We start from the raw sequence: 15,097 nt of genomic DNA, 5'->3' as shown, positions 1-15,097 counted from the left end.
CATGCAAATTACTTTTTGTTCTTCTGGGTTGATTACCGCTTGCAAATTAGATTCCTGCTATTCTTTCAAAGAAAAAAATAGTTCTTTTGCCACGGATTGGTGCATGTGCCTAGTATGAAACTAGATCTTGTACTTCCTGGTGTGATGTTTTCATGATAAACATATGAAGCATATGCCCTCCACCTCACAGCACAACCAGGTCTGGTCCCCACCTTTATTTTGTGCTGCCCTGTCTTGATGGGATTCCACCGTCATTCAGCCCTGCTCTTTGTCCGCAGCCTCTGTGCAACATGAATTTGGTCCAAAATTTTATGTAAGTGGGTCTGGTGTTAATTGTTAGACTGCGGGGTTAAGACGCCACTTTGGACATTATTAGTATGCCACTGCAGGGTTGTGCACTCTCTCCCTATATGATGAAAAATAATATTATTTGTATGCCTATTTGATGCAGATAAAGTGAATAAAAATATGAACGAATTTTAGGGTTTATTTCTAGTTCCCATGGCAACGGGCTTCTCCCATTTACCTCCTTTTGCTCTTCTCCGATCATCCAAAAATTGACTTAAATCCTTCTAGATTTTTGTCTGTTATAAGATTGCGAAAAATACGATTTCCTATTGAAGAATGCATCTGATGAAGCGGATAAAAAGTTTTCAAATCTTAAGTTACTGGTGAATTGAACTGTTGGGTCCTCAGTTGAATGAATCTGCACACCATTGTTGAATTCGTCTTCACCATCTGTACGAATGTTATGTTCATTCATCTAGTGTGTATCTATTCTGCCATGTCATTTTGAATTCATTGCTACTTCATTTGGCTGGTCGCTGGTTAGCTACCCAATTATTTCCTACTTTATCTGTGTAAAGGTGAACATATAGCTATGATAGAAAAATCTGAATTTAGGTGAGCTACTTCAGTTGTGAGAAAGTTCTACAATTTTTCTAGCCAACTTGTAAACTAGCTATGATAGAAAAATCTGAATTTAGGTGAGCTACTTCAGTGCTGAGAAAGTTCTAAAATTTTTCTAGCGAACTTGTAAACTAGGAAATTCAACTATTCTGCACCATTTTGTGGACTTAAAATATTTTCCTTTTGATTGCTACAAGAGAAGTGTATGTTTGGGATTACGTTTAATTCCTTTGTGACTTTTTAGAACAGCGAATCTGCAAAAATTGCATTGAATTCTGAGCTTCTATGCTAACTATGGCATACACAAAATGATTTCAGCTAGTGTATCATTCTTACAGGACTCATTTTTTTTCAGGAACGTCATCATACAATGATTCCTTACTTTCTGAAGCCTGTCTTAACTCCTCTTCTTCGAGCCGGTCAACAACTTCTTGTCCTCATGAAACTGCAAGAGTTGCGCAATTTCTCTGTTACCAGAAATCTTCTCTACAGGGAATTGGCGAGTCTGGAAGATGTTCTTCCTTGTTGGTCTGATTCTTCCTACGATTCTTCTGCATCTTTCTTTGAATTAACTTTTAACAAAAAAGATGCTGAAGCGATGATGCAGAAGAGGGAAATCATGTACGAGGTCTTGCAGGAAAAACTTAAGATTTACTTTGAGAATCTGGATGTCGGTCTTCAGTCAACTACCACGATGGTAAATATTCCAAAATTTTATTCATTCTGAACTTTTTTTCTTGTACTATAAATATCAAATTTTATTCATTCTCAACTAACTTATGTTCTTTGGAACAAGTATATTTGTTTTAAACTCTGTCCTTCGAGGTAGATCTTTTGTTCTGTTTTAATGTTGACAATATTCTGATGACCTTGTGTAAAATCTTGGTTCGTTGGGAAAAAAATGATTATGTTTTACTCTTGTTTCTCGGTTATCTGATATTTACTGTCGATGCATGATAAAATAGTGTGGCCTCCCTGCCCAAGCCTCCCCTGGAGTCCCAACAGGCCTCGTCAGAAGCCGTATCCACCCTCGTGAACTTCTGTGATCTCCATATCATCTGAGCGAAGAGACAATTAAAAAAAAAGATGGGAGCTGTCTTCCTTGCCCTGTGTTCACATAGAGCATGCTGTCGAGGTGTCTGGGAGCATTTGCTTCCTGAAGACTCGTGTCATTATGCACAGCCTTATTAGCAGCCATGCAAATATCCGCACCTTTAGTGGAAGCTTCCACGTCCAAAGAAGTCTGCAGTTATGGGTTAAGTGGCATTTCCTCTGTTCTGAACTCTCAGATATGGCTTTCATTGCCGCCTTATTAGCATCCTGAACTAACCCAGCGGCCTCGTGTTCTGCTCAAAGGCCACAGGTGCATGACCAACTGCTGAATGCCCAACCAATCTCCCACCCTTTGATCCGTAAGAATACCCTTCAAAACCAGATTCTATGCGTCATCCCAGCAAGCCCTAAGCAATGCCAGAAGGATCTGTGCAAGAGAGAATAGGCAAGGAAACTCCTTCCTTGAAATACCTCTAGCTGACCAGTCATCTGTCCAATAACGGAAAAGTGAACCATCCCCCGGATGAAGGGAAAAATCTGTCTTTGCCCTGGGGGCGCGCTCGCAGTTGACCCTGCCTAGCACACCTTGTGCCTGTGGGACTTAGGCGAAGGATGCTCACCAATGCCTCCTTTGTATCTGACACCCTATGTGCAGCATCTGGAGGTTGTGGTACCAAACATGAAGTCTCCCTACCCCGCATTGGCACCAACCCTGGTCAGTCAATGCTTCACACAAAGTCCAGCATTGACACTGTACAAGTCGTCACTTAGGACCAGGATGGGCGTTGCTGCCCAAAGATTGCATTCAGGGGGCTTGTGGTGTGCACACACGGCAGCTGTTAGTTGTGGTGAGTCCTTCCTTACTTGAGCGAACTGGGCACACATGCAGACCTGCCGCGCATGCAGTGCAATGTTGGTCGCCACCGCCGCCAGGAGCACGCGTAGCGTTACTGCTCTTGCAGACTGGTAGCTAGACCCTTGTCCATGTGGGGCGGCGCTGGGAGCATGCTTAGATGGCGCCTCGCCCTCGTGCACAATGCCACCAAGGTGTGTGCCTGCGGGCATGCTAGATCTCTGCACGTTGGCCACGCTGCTGGTGTACATGTTGGGCTGAGGCTACACTACAGAAACCCAAGCAGATTTAGGGCCTCACACCGCTGGTTTGCTTGCACTATTTGGGCCAGCCAGGTATTATCAAGGGTGAAGGTGACATCTGAAGAGACTTTCTAGGATTCAATTCAGAACTGCAGAGGCAGAGGAAATGAAGGTGGTTGAGCGTTGGCGGTGTAGTGGTCCATCTGGTTGCATCAAAATGAGGTGTTGTTCAGATGAAGAATGGCTTCTACAGATGGAGCCATACACAAAGTGTAGGAATTGAAGGCGACATGGCTCCAGGGGCGACAGGCAGAGGGAGGAAGGTTTGAATATGATCAGATTGATGGTTAAGGTGCTGTAAGGTCCTGATAGGGGGTTGGGGTTTATCACTTCATCGGGTGTTCAACCCTTTTATGTTTCTAAAATAAACCACTGGTGTGCAAATCACCTCCCTGGGCTGTTCCAAAAGAATCTCCTCATTGAAGTTTCCAGATGCTTTCTGATACCCTTGGGTAGCTTGAAGATCAATAGGTAAAATATCAGAATTGACGAGATCTCTGACCTCAACAATACCAGATGGCCTCCCTTCGACAATTCTTGGCTCTGCCATTACTCCAGCCTCTGGTCCACATTCTTGATCGCTGGCTGCCAATTTGCTTTTGTGAGCCTTGTCTCGCCAATGGCCATCCCATGAACCTCATGGATAATGTCCCAATGGGTATTCCCAAAGCCCTGGAGCATTTTACCTCCCCCTGGGAGAGCTGGAAACCCATAAATACTGATTTGGCTCGTTTGACCAGTAAACCCAAACAATCTGCAGAAAGGTTCACGAGCGTGGAGAGGTTTTTGCGCTCTTCCTCAATGCCTTCCATACAGGGTATGATGTTGTCTGCATACTGGAGTAAGAGAATACCCATTGGCTAGCTCGTTGCATGAAATCCCTGCAGCAAGCCATTTGAACACACGCTGGTTGTACATATAACGGACACATCCACTGTAGGACGAACAGTAATAGTGTCAATGGACATCCTTGCCTGACACCCATTTGTGGATGGATCCAATCTCTCTCTGGACATCCATTCACTGATGCTGGATAAAAGTGGGAAGTAATACATCACCACACAAAAAAATCTCAGCCTAGTGAGTCATAGGCTTTTGCAAAAGTCACCTTCCACATGAAGCCTTTATTCCCTTTGCTTCCATACTAGTATTTCGCCCGCCACCAATGCACCATCAACCAGCTGCCTGTTTGGGATAAATGCTGAGTGAAAAGGTCTATGGCATCTCTAACCACCTCTCTTAATCTATTTTCCAAAACTTTCACCATTATGAGATAGGTGGAGTTTGACAGTGATATACGCCGGAAGTCACCAATTTGAACAGCCCATTGACATTTTGGTTGCTGAGCATAGTTCCCACGTGGAAATTCCTCCAATGTGTCCATAATCTGTCTCCACCAGTTCCCAGAAGTCACTGTAGAAAAAACTCCGGGAATCTGTCAGGACCCAAGGTTCCTTCTCCATTTATCTCCTGGATGGCTGCCTTCACTTCTTCCATTGAGAAGGGCCTCACCAAGGTGACTCGCTGCTCCGACATCACACTGGTGGCCCCTCTACCGTTCCATTTCCATTGGTCCTGGGCCCTCGCCTGTGAAAGGCCCAAAAGTGCTTCTCTAGCGCTCCACATGTGTTGCTGGACACTGTCCCTCTTGTGCCTGTCACATAATTTGGGAGTGGTCTAACACCGGCCTGGAAATATGTTGCTGGACACTGTCCCTCTTGTGCCTGTCACATAATTTGGGAGTGGTCTAACACCGGCCTGGAAATTGAGCGCATATTAGCCATGGGGAAATGCTCCAACATTTTTACTTGGCCATGGCGAACCTGTCTAGGAGAGATGGTGTTGGGGCCTTTTGTGCATCTCATGTATGCACAATCTGTAGGCCCCATTCTCTGTAGCCTTGCGTCTAAAATGGATGACCAAAAGTCTGCCAATCCCAGGTCTCTCCCATCCGCTCCAATAGGTCATTGCAGTTATCCCCCTTATCTCTTGATTGTGATCTGTTGCTCTCCCAACTGGCCCCAGTTCAATTATCCTTTGTCTGCCGCCTCTCTCAGCCTTCACCCATGACTTTCTTCTTGCCTCATCTCCCAGACCTCAATTTACCCCTTCTGTAAATCACACTTTTGTAGTGTCTTACATTGCCCTTTATGAGTTGCCAAGACCTCTGTGATACCTGGCCTTCCCCTGGTCCAATGCCTCCATCGTAGCTACTTGGCAGCAGTTGTGACGATGATGCTGTTTCTGTATCATCATGGACTTCCTTCTGTGTCTGCTTTGCCCTTTCCTCTCAGGTTGACTCTAGATAGCATACTTTTACTGCCCCTGTTTGGTTTCTCTGTTCTGTTACTGCTGGTAATGTTGGTGATGGCTGCATACTTGTCACCTGGGGTTCTGGGCTTGTGTTGTCACCCTCTCCCTTGGATCTTGACTCTGATTGACATTGATCCTTTGCTGTTCCTTTGCTGGGTCCCACTTCCAATGACTTCCCCCCTTATTTCATTGACACTTTTGCTGGACACCTCCCCACTTGATCCCTCTCCAAATGCCACCTACTGACAGGGATAGGTTTTGACTTAAACACTAGTGGAAATGTAGTTCTCCCTCTATCCCTCCCCACCTGTCATCCCATGTTGATTGTCACCTCCTGGAATCCATTCCATGCGCTGGAAAGTCTTGTCTGCGGTGGTGGGGGGGAAGCCGTATGGTCAATCTGACCTTGTACGTACCCTCGTGGAGTTGACTACAAGCTAGGTCTGATAGCTGGAGTCCCCAGGTTAAAAGCTACACCTATTGGGCCGATAGTGAGGTCCATTAGTCTAAAAAACGAAAATAACAAAAAATAGAAAGAAAACGTGGGAAAAGGAAATAACAAAGTAAGTAGGGCAGTCCGGCTGACAATTTGTCGTCTCTGCATATGCATGATGCTATACCTTGAAATATTTGCTTCTATAGTATCTTCCTTCCCAGTTTGTTAGATTCCGTTGTCATTATCTCAAATCTCTCCTACATTTTTCTTGAAATGTAGGTTGTAGTGTGAGAAAGTTTAATTAGATTCTCTTCAAAAATATTCTCTAGCTGGTCAGTCAAGCAGGGTGAGTCATGGCCGTCCTATCTTGAACAGTCAATGGGGTCAAAATCTGTGGTATAAACTTTGGATTTATTGTGTTCAGGAGAGAACTCGTGGTGCTGATTGCTAAATCTATTTTACACTATAGATAATTATCCAATAGAAATTGTAAGACTCAATTCCTAGGTTCAAGGAGAAAAAGTAAAGACTCGATTCCTCTCCTGAAGTCTCCAGAGTGCCCTGCTTTCACTCAGTTATATGACGTTATATTTGCATTAGGTGGGAACAAGTTTAAATATGGGTCACTTGTTGGGTTACGTGGATACCCACTTCTGTGAGTTAATTCCCCATGTGTGAATAATTCACTTAAGCCGTTTTGAAAGAAGGAAGGACAATGAGTCATTTATAATAAGTGGCCTAATCACACAGATACAAGAATTCAAAGTTAAAAGGAACGAGTGGGTCTCCTACATATGATTCCCCTCCAACGCTCAACACTGACGGTTGATCTATTTAAGGGACAAGAAAAGTAATTCATCATTCTTATCCAAACTAATATTCTGTAACGTGGTGATTGGAGCTGGAACCTGGAACGAGTGAAGCGATGATTGAAACTGTGGAACAGGAGACCTAGTTGGCGTTAGAATTTTGAGGTGATGCTCATCGTATAAGGCAGTACCGTTGCGGCTGGTTGATTAAAGTCAGTAATCCATGATACTAAAAAATATACTTTCTTCTTCAAAAGAAACAATCATTCTCTGAGAATATGTCAGGTATTAGGGAAAAGGTGCTTGCTTTGACCTTCTTTTTCCTTTTCCTCCTTTCTATGCTGATTTAAGTCTCACAGTTCATCTAGATTGGAGGTGATAATCGCGATGCAAGGTGGAAGCAACTTTCGTGTTTTTTTTCCTTTTTGATTTTAGTTTTCGCCTACTTCAGTGTTTGACGTCCTTCTCTGAAAAACTGTTCTGAAGCCTTTTGCTGACATTCGGATAATTTCTATCACAGGTAACGCCTTATGATGATATTCTTCTTTTCTCTGACGATGGGGATCAATCGAATGGGTATCAAGTCCCAAATCTTCATGCTGAAAATTTACCATTTTCATTTTCGTCATCTGATGGGGTTTCTTCAAGGTGGGTATTGTTCTTCTTTAGATTATTTTCCACTTAGGGGAGGGTAATACTCTTAATCCTTAACTATAGATTGCCATTGATTAACCTATTAAACTCCCCTGATGTTTGGTGATCGGCTTACTTATCTTTTTCCCAGCCTGTTTATTTCGTTATATTTTTCTGTGACGGCAAATATCTTTAATTTTTCTTTCCTCTTCCTGTGAGCAAAATTGTCTCAACTGACCTGCCTGTAAATTTCAGGGATGCAGCTTCCAGCGATTCTGATTCTTCCAGCACATCAGTGGATTCTCCGTTTGAATTGACTCATGAAAAATTATCCGAGGATGTAGATATCAGTTCTGAATCTAGCACAGAATTCAAGTTTACGTTTCTATCATGCTTTTCTGTTGAATCAACCACCCTCCCGTCAATAGTTTCTCGGGCAGATGAGCATATAGAACAGACATATCAACCTTTAAGTCCGTCTGACTCTAGTACGGCAGAGTTTGCTTTTGATACGTACAGTGGATCAGATTATTACGTTACAAGTATTCATGGGAGAGTAAACCCTGGAAAACCTTCTTGCAAACGATCTATCACTTCATCAAAATTTGAGAATCCACTGATCATGAGTTCATGGGTACCTCAAAGGATGAAACTCTTGGGCCCAGATGAGACAGAAACTTCGACGTTGAATAATTTTATTTTAGGACAGTCAGATAAAATAAATACTTTGTATGCAAGTGGGATGAAACTCTTGGGCCCAAATGAGACAGAAACTTCGATGTTGAATAATTTTATTTTAGGACAGTCAGATAAAATAAATACTTTGTATGATAGTGGGATGTCTTCAGCCAGATATTTCTCTAGTCTGCCATGGATAGAGGACCACGCCAATAATCTCAGTAGAAATCCTGTTTTGGCTCGCCTTCCCTGGCTTCATGGTTTGAGGAGCAAAAAAACTTCCTCGCTTCCATATTTTGACTTTTCTTCTCCTGAAGAAGTTGACAAGGCCTTTTCAAGAAGAATAGCTCATCTTTTCTGGGAAAGAGAATCTGAACCGTTGCAAGATCATCATCATCATCTTTCAGTAAACCAGGATTCTGACCGTATGGATCAGCATCAGGAGAATAAGGAAACTGGGGTTGATTCCTCTTCTCTAATCAGTGCACTATCTTGTTCCAGCCATCTTGTGGGTCATCATTCTAAAGATGTTAATGGTGGAGCTGGATGGGAGTGGTCTTTGAGGCAGTCGTGTGTTGGTGTTAGTTATGATTCTGATATCTGCAGTTGTTGTCCAGCCGGCACCTCAGATTTGCCGCTTGATGTGGTGATTGACAGATGCATTGTGATGGGTGTTCTTCATCAGTATCCTTGTCAGACTGTTTATGTTTCGAGTTAAAGGCAACTTTTTTACTCTGTGGTCTCTTAGGGATAAAAAACCAGATATTCTCTGGATCTTTGGAACAAAAGAGAAAATCACGTGTTACTGTTTATAATACCATACGTAGATTTCGGAAGTTTATTAATTTCCGTTAAATATAAAAGTGCATATTTTGATTGGCGTATTAATAACTTGTGCGGACCTTATTACGTTTTTAGTGGCTGCAGATGTGGAGTCTTTGTTCGCAAGTTGCTTGGATTGTATATTATCCTTCATGTGCAATTTCTATTATCTTATAAGAATTAGTATAGAACTTATTTACCCTAAAAGTCTAGGGTTTGTCCTATTTTGAGCCTCCTGGAGAAGGATGCTATGTGCTTAGAATATTACTTAAGATTAACTGTATTTCCTGTAAATTATTATTTCAATAATATATCATAAAATAATTTTTCCTCAAATGGATTGTCAAGAGAGCGTTGTGAGTTGCGTTACCATGTTCCTGTTGGTCATTGCTATGAAAATTTACATTTTTTCTAATTTTCTCCGTAACAAATCTAGATATGCTTACATCAGCAACTTGACTATCAAGTTGCTTGAGGAGGGATTTCACCTTCATGAGCATTTGTCTGCACTCCGGCGTTACTACTTCATGGAAATCTCCGATTGGGCAGATTCCTTTATAGTTTCCATGTGGAATCACGTAAGTAAGATTTATTTTATTCTTATTTTTGGTTTACTGCAGATAGACAAAATGACTCCCCATCCTCAAAATTTCTCTTATTATTATTCATGGTTCACAGCATATAGCACATCACTGCCACTTCTAAAAAGAAATACAATTATTATTGTTGACTTATTACATAAATGCATGTTACTGCCACTACTACTTTTTTCATGTTCGTTTTCCAGAACTGGTCTGATTCAAATCCGGGCGACTTGACTGCTGAGCTTCAGAGAGTTCTCATGGCAGCTTTACAGAGATCCGCATGTGAAAGTGATCCTTTTCATGAAAGATTGTACATACACCAGAGAGATCGAAGCGTGTCATCCTTATCTTTTTCTGCCATCGGTAATTCTTTTTCTTTATTTTGAAAGACATAGGAAATTTTATTTTTGAAAGACATAGGAAATTGCTCTGTCTTCACGTTCTTCCTATTCATGTGAAAGTGATCCTTTACATGAATGATTTTACATACAACAGAGAGACAAAAGGGTGTCATCCTCATCTTTTTCTGCCATTGGCATTTATTTTCTTATTTGGGGAGATATAGGAAATTGCACAGTCTTTGAGTTGTACCTTTGATTTCTAGCACTAGTTCTGGATATGTATATTATCTATACAAAAATGATACAGGTCAAGTAAAAGTAGTAAAGATGAGACAAATTATTCTAAGAGGGTTTTCGTAGTCTGCTCTATTCTTCCATTAGACAACACAGGAAAAAGAGAAGTTCTTTTTGTTATGTGTTTAATTTGTGAATACTAAAATGCTTGTTTTCTCCTGTGTGTCAAAGATAAATGACTATTTTGTGATTTCCAAATATGTGAGAAATTTGAAATTATTAAGAATTAGAGAACAAACAAAAAAGGGGTGGATGATTATCGATCAATACTCTGGTCTTACAAATTGCAGGGACCTTTAATTTGATTGGTCTCGGCTACAGAGTAGATTGGCCAATCAGCATAATTGTGACTAATGATGCGCTGGAGGTCTACTCTAAAATCTTCAGTTTCCTGTTGGAAGTTCGGCTTAGTGGTTTTTCCTTGTCTTCTATGTGGCGTTCATTGAAGGTACATGGTTCTCTTCTTTCACCCCTTTTTTTGGTTTGGTTTTTTTGTCCTTGAAGATATCATCGTACTTGGATACTGTGTTGTATTAACAATCAAATAAAAAACCTGAAAGGGAATTTACTGAAACTCCCCGAATGGCTGGAAAGAACTTTGATATGATGGGGATTGTATCAGATAATTTGATAATGTGTTGTGAAGTGGGAGATTACAAATGTGATATTATCAATAATGTATTCTACAGAAGAGCGATGACAATTTTTTTTCCCCTTCCCATACTGCTCATACTATTATTCTTAAAACTGCTGCTGCTGGCCTCTAAGATTACATTGGGCTCATCTCTGACTGAAACTAAAACACTTATTTGCTTCCAGGCTTTCCGTGGAAGCACAATCTCAGAATCAATTATTTCAGTTTTTGAATGAGTACAAATAGAATCAGGAGCTCATACTGTCAACTAAAAAGTATTTTTGTCATCTCTGACGATCAGTTTTATAGGAATAGTGTAATGTCAGGTTCTGCCTATTTAATACAGACCAAACATTAATGAAATTGAACGATTCTACTGATTTTCTTGGATTTATGTCGGGTTTTTAGATGGACAATCTTTCCTCTACCAAACCCTTGTCGGCAGGAGGAGAGTTCAAGAGATCTAAGATGGAAAACAGAAAAGGAAACTTCTAGATTGAGTCTAGATGATTTCCCTTGTACCCCTTAAATAGTAGGATACACGTGGAGTTAGACTTAACGATGACCTATAGAAGGAAACGGCAATACATGACATATCAAATAAAGGAAATTATTAGCTGACAATTCATTTCCTTGCTCCCAGGGTCGCGAGGTCCTCCCATAGCCCTGTCTCCTCTATCCTCAGTTTACCAACATTTGACATATACCTCAACTGTCTAATGTTAGGAAACCGAGATCAGGTTCTGAATCTGAAAATGGCAAGGGGAAGTGGAAGCACCATAAGATGTGGAAATAGAATGGGTGGTCATGTCTATTCTCACAGGTGGCCTTTGAACCTAAAAAGACCCCCCTATACCATCTTATATGTAGAGGGTGGAACAACAGAGGAACTCAGGAAGGAGTCAGTGGGAGAGTTAGGTGATCTCTCAGTCAAATACCTGTGTTATCCTTTCCGGAAAGTGTTGGCTTGTTCTATTTTGGCTCTTCTATCTTCCTCAAACTCCGCCCCTATCGTATGCATTCGCTCTCTCACCAGAAGAATGAGAAGCTGTCTCCCTGCTTCATCAGCCCATATGAAGTCCTGGAATGCTCTTTGGACTGGTAGCCGATCGACTGAACCTTCTGGTGACCAACCAAGTCCATCCCATGTTTCATGTCCTGGCTCAAGCAAGCTTTGACAACCCGTGTTTCCCTTTCCTGTCGATCCCTTCCAGGCATACTTCATTTATTTTACCTGCACCTTTCCATTTCACCAAAGTTTTTACATATTACGATGTTATGATTTTCATTTTTGCCAAAAATCTGAATAAAAGTACTCGTAAGGTTATCCGTTAGTAACAAGAGAAGGTTATGCTTGCATTCAATTTCAATTTGCCAATATAATAAGAGAAAAAGAAAAAGATTCATCAAGATTTAATTACTGAATGACTAAAAGATGCCATCTTTTTTTAATTGACTATTTCTACATTTGTCCCGTATTAACTTATGCCGTAATCTTTAGTCTATTCTTCAATTTCGTTTGAGTAATTTATCTTCAAAATTTTCAAAATTCAAAACCCTTAGCAACATAGAAGAATGAATATGTTGTTACCGTTGTTCAATTTTACCTCTTCAGTCTGTAGACGGTTCAAATACATCTGGACGGTATTTTCGAAGTCAAGAAGCTGGACGTGTTTATATCCTTATGGGGATCAGGTATTATTTTCTCTGAGTAAAGTGTAACAAGGGGTTTCAACAGAGACCACTTTGCGTGGTTAGGTTAAATCTGGTTTGAAACCTGTTGTCTGTTTGATTAATTTGTAGAAAAATAGAAATCTAATACAATTTCTTGGATAAGTTGATCTGTCATTCATTTCAATTAAAGTGCATCAGAAACCTTGTGGAAGTGTTCTTTTGATTTTTGAGGCTATATTCTATTTTAACTACAAATTATTTTGGTTTCTTTAGTCTTAACAAAGCAATGACGTTGTCTATTTTTTTTTCAAAGCGGATTAGGTCTTAAAATGGATCAGGGAAAATATAACCTTGATGTTTAAGTTTTTCAGTTATTTGGACAATGTCTTTCTAATATGTGGTTACATATTTTATGCCCTTGCGATAACAATGATTCGCTTGCACCTTTCACTACAAAATCCTGTTTATTTGACAGTATAACTGGGCCTCGGCCTAGTCTCCTTTTTTCTGTCATTTCGTTCTTCTCTCTCTTATTTAATCGTCTCCTGTATTAGGTGGTTTTTTTGTTCAAGTGAGCATCAATGATTGTTTCTTACTCTTCGATGCTTGTTATTGAAGAAGCATGGCAATGCTTTTGAATTTGATATATGTATCATACAAAATCTCTCAGAAAGAAGCATTTTATTCAGTTTCGATAATGATGAAATAGTTCTTATTCACCAAAAGTGGATTTTCCTTGAGGGGTTCGTAGAGTTCTTATTCTTGAATTCATCGTCATCCGGCGTTTGCCAATTGTCAACGGATGATGATGACAATTCATCTTCATTCTCCTATCGCCTTTTCTAGTTTTACTCTTTTAGACGACTAAGGGCATTGATGAGTCGTCATCATCCTCATTAGTTGTCCATGGCTAGAATGATGATGATGATTTCATCTTTGTCATTCTGGCGACAGACGAAGATGATGACAACTCACCCTCCTCGTTGTTCCTTGTACATGACAAACTCTTCGTCATCTGCAGACCTATTCCTCCGTCGGCTGGGGAAAAAACTAAGATTGATAATTTGTCACTAATATATGATAAATCATTTTTTTACCTTCGTGGTGAGTCAGCTTTGGGTCGAACCTTTTTAAATTTTTGTACTGTTTCATCAACTTTCAGGCAACAGATCAGCCACTTTGTATCATCTCTGCAGCAGTACCTGCAATCCCAGCTTTCTGATATCTCATGTTCTGGATTTTTGTCCTCCGTCAAGCACAAGGTTGAATTTCTTACAATATCTTGAATGTTGACTTCTCCACTATCTTGAAGCTTAGAATCGTGGGGATAAATCTTTGTTGTTGTCTCTTCTGATAACCTAGCCTAAAAACAAGAAATATCAAAATTTTAAAGATCTATAACCTACACTTAATGGTGCTGCTGTCTTTGCCTTCTTTTTATACTTTAGAAAATAGAAATGCCATCCCAAAGTATTTATTTTTCTTACACATTTTCATTGCCATCTCGATCCGGTGCTTATGTTTGGCAGGTAAACGATATGATGGATATGGAATCAGTGCACATGTCGCGCCTCACTGATGCACAAAACATGTAAGTCGGATACTCTTGCAAAAGTTGAAAATTTTGAACGATAATGTTTAAAATATATCATTATTGAAAATTTTCTTGTTGAGCCTCGGAGTTTTTACACTTTAATTCTTTCCAATTTGGAAAGACTCTATATACGTCTATCTATGTTCCCTCTTTTTTTTCATATCAGTTCAAACTCTGATGGAGCAATCATTGTTCTGCTTTTTATCTGATTGAACAGATGCTTCTTGTCTGATGGGGCTGGAGAAATTTCTAAGATTTTAAAAAACATCCTTCAGTGTGGCTTGGACCTCTGCGGTTGCTTCAACCCCAGTCCTCTGGAGGTCAACTTGCCCAAGGTGATCCTTCTTCACCTTCTATTAATACTTGAAAATATCTCTTTAATTTGATCAACCCGTTGATCAAACTAAAACCCTAAACAAACAGGCCCTGGCTGTGGAGTATGCTTTCGAAGAAAACCTGAGAGAGTTATACCTGCTCTTTTTGCACTCTCCAAAGCACAGTGGGTTTAACCTCTGCCGTTTCTGGTCTTATCTTGATTACAATGGCTACTACTCCAGTCAGATCTCCCAGGGAAGGGCCTGTTGAGTTATCCATCCAGGTATGCTCAATCTTAGGCAAAAAATGTGCATATCAGAGGTAGAATATTCTAGTTCTTCCTATTTGGCCTGAAACCGATCGATCTAGCCATGAACAGGTTGTCTATAATGTAAATGACATAATTAGGTTGTATCCCAAACCATCAACCCTCATTTTGATCCAGATGGTCCTTTCGGATTTGATCGAATTCTTGAGTCATTCTTCATCATTTGGAAATAGTTTGGTCTCCCGTCTCTTATCTGTTCCTCAATTCGGCAACTTTAGACTGACCAAATATCATTTATGTTGTTGATTGTCAATTTCATTTGGATTTAAATGAAAATTTTGCCATAAGCAACTTCTTGAAATGAAAAGTTGAAATTTTGCCATTGGCCAAAGTAGAAGTCCGTCCTTGGATTTACTTCAAGAAGCCAATTAGAGGTGTAGATAACTGAGAAAGCTGTCTCATCACAAAATGTTACCTTTCTTTGACAATTATTGTTCCTCAACTTTACAAAGACATGGTAATTATCCAATGTATGTGCTACATGGTACTTAATGTCCAAAGAGACTTTTGAGCTGGTAGGTCACT

At 40.4% G+C, this 15,097-nt stretch overlaps 1 protein-coding gene across 1 annotated transcript in view; it reads left to right on the top strand.

The window, feature by feature from the left end:
* The window catches only part of LOC144702716 (Spc97 / Spc98 family of spindle pole body (SBP) component), a 30,879-nt gene extending 16,117 nt beyond the window's left edge, over positions 1–14,762 (top strand). The window contains exons 4-14 of the mRNA XM_078574729.1: positions 1,265–1,606; positions 7,196–7,323; positions 7,564–8,670; positions 9,245–9,386; positions 9,596–9,755; positions 10,318–10,475; positions 12,277–12,356; positions 13,498–13,597; positions 13,865–13,926; positions 14,147–14,264; positions 14,353–14,762. Of these exons, the coding sequence (XP_078430855.1) occupies positions 1,265–1,606; positions 7,196–7,323; positions 7,564–8,670; positions 9,245–9,386; positions 9,596–9,755; positions 10,318–10,475; positions 12,277–12,356; positions 13,498–13,597; positions 13,865–13,926; positions 14,147–14,264; positions 14,353–14,514 (2,559 nt within the window). The 3' untranslated portion in view covers positions 14,515–14,762. The remainder of the gene's footprint in view (positions 1–1,264; positions 1,607–7,195; positions 7,324–7,563; positions 8,671–9,244; positions 9,387–9,595; positions 9,756–10,317; positions 10,476–12,276; positions 12,357–13,497; positions 13,598–13,864; positions 13,927–14,146; positions 14,265–14,352) is intronic.
* Positions 14,763–15,097: the final 335 nt, after the last annotated feature.

This window comes from Wolffia australiana, chromosome 4 (assembly GCF_029677425.1).
Source record: "Wolffia australiana isolate 7733 chromosome 4, ASM2967742v1".
NCBI classification, from domain to species: Eukaryota; Viridiplantae; Streptophyta; class Magnoliopsida; order Alismatales; family Araceae; genus Wolffia; species Wolffia australiana.
Note: the sequence above shows the minus strand (reverse complement) of the source record. Positions and strands in the feature narration are given on the sequence as shown.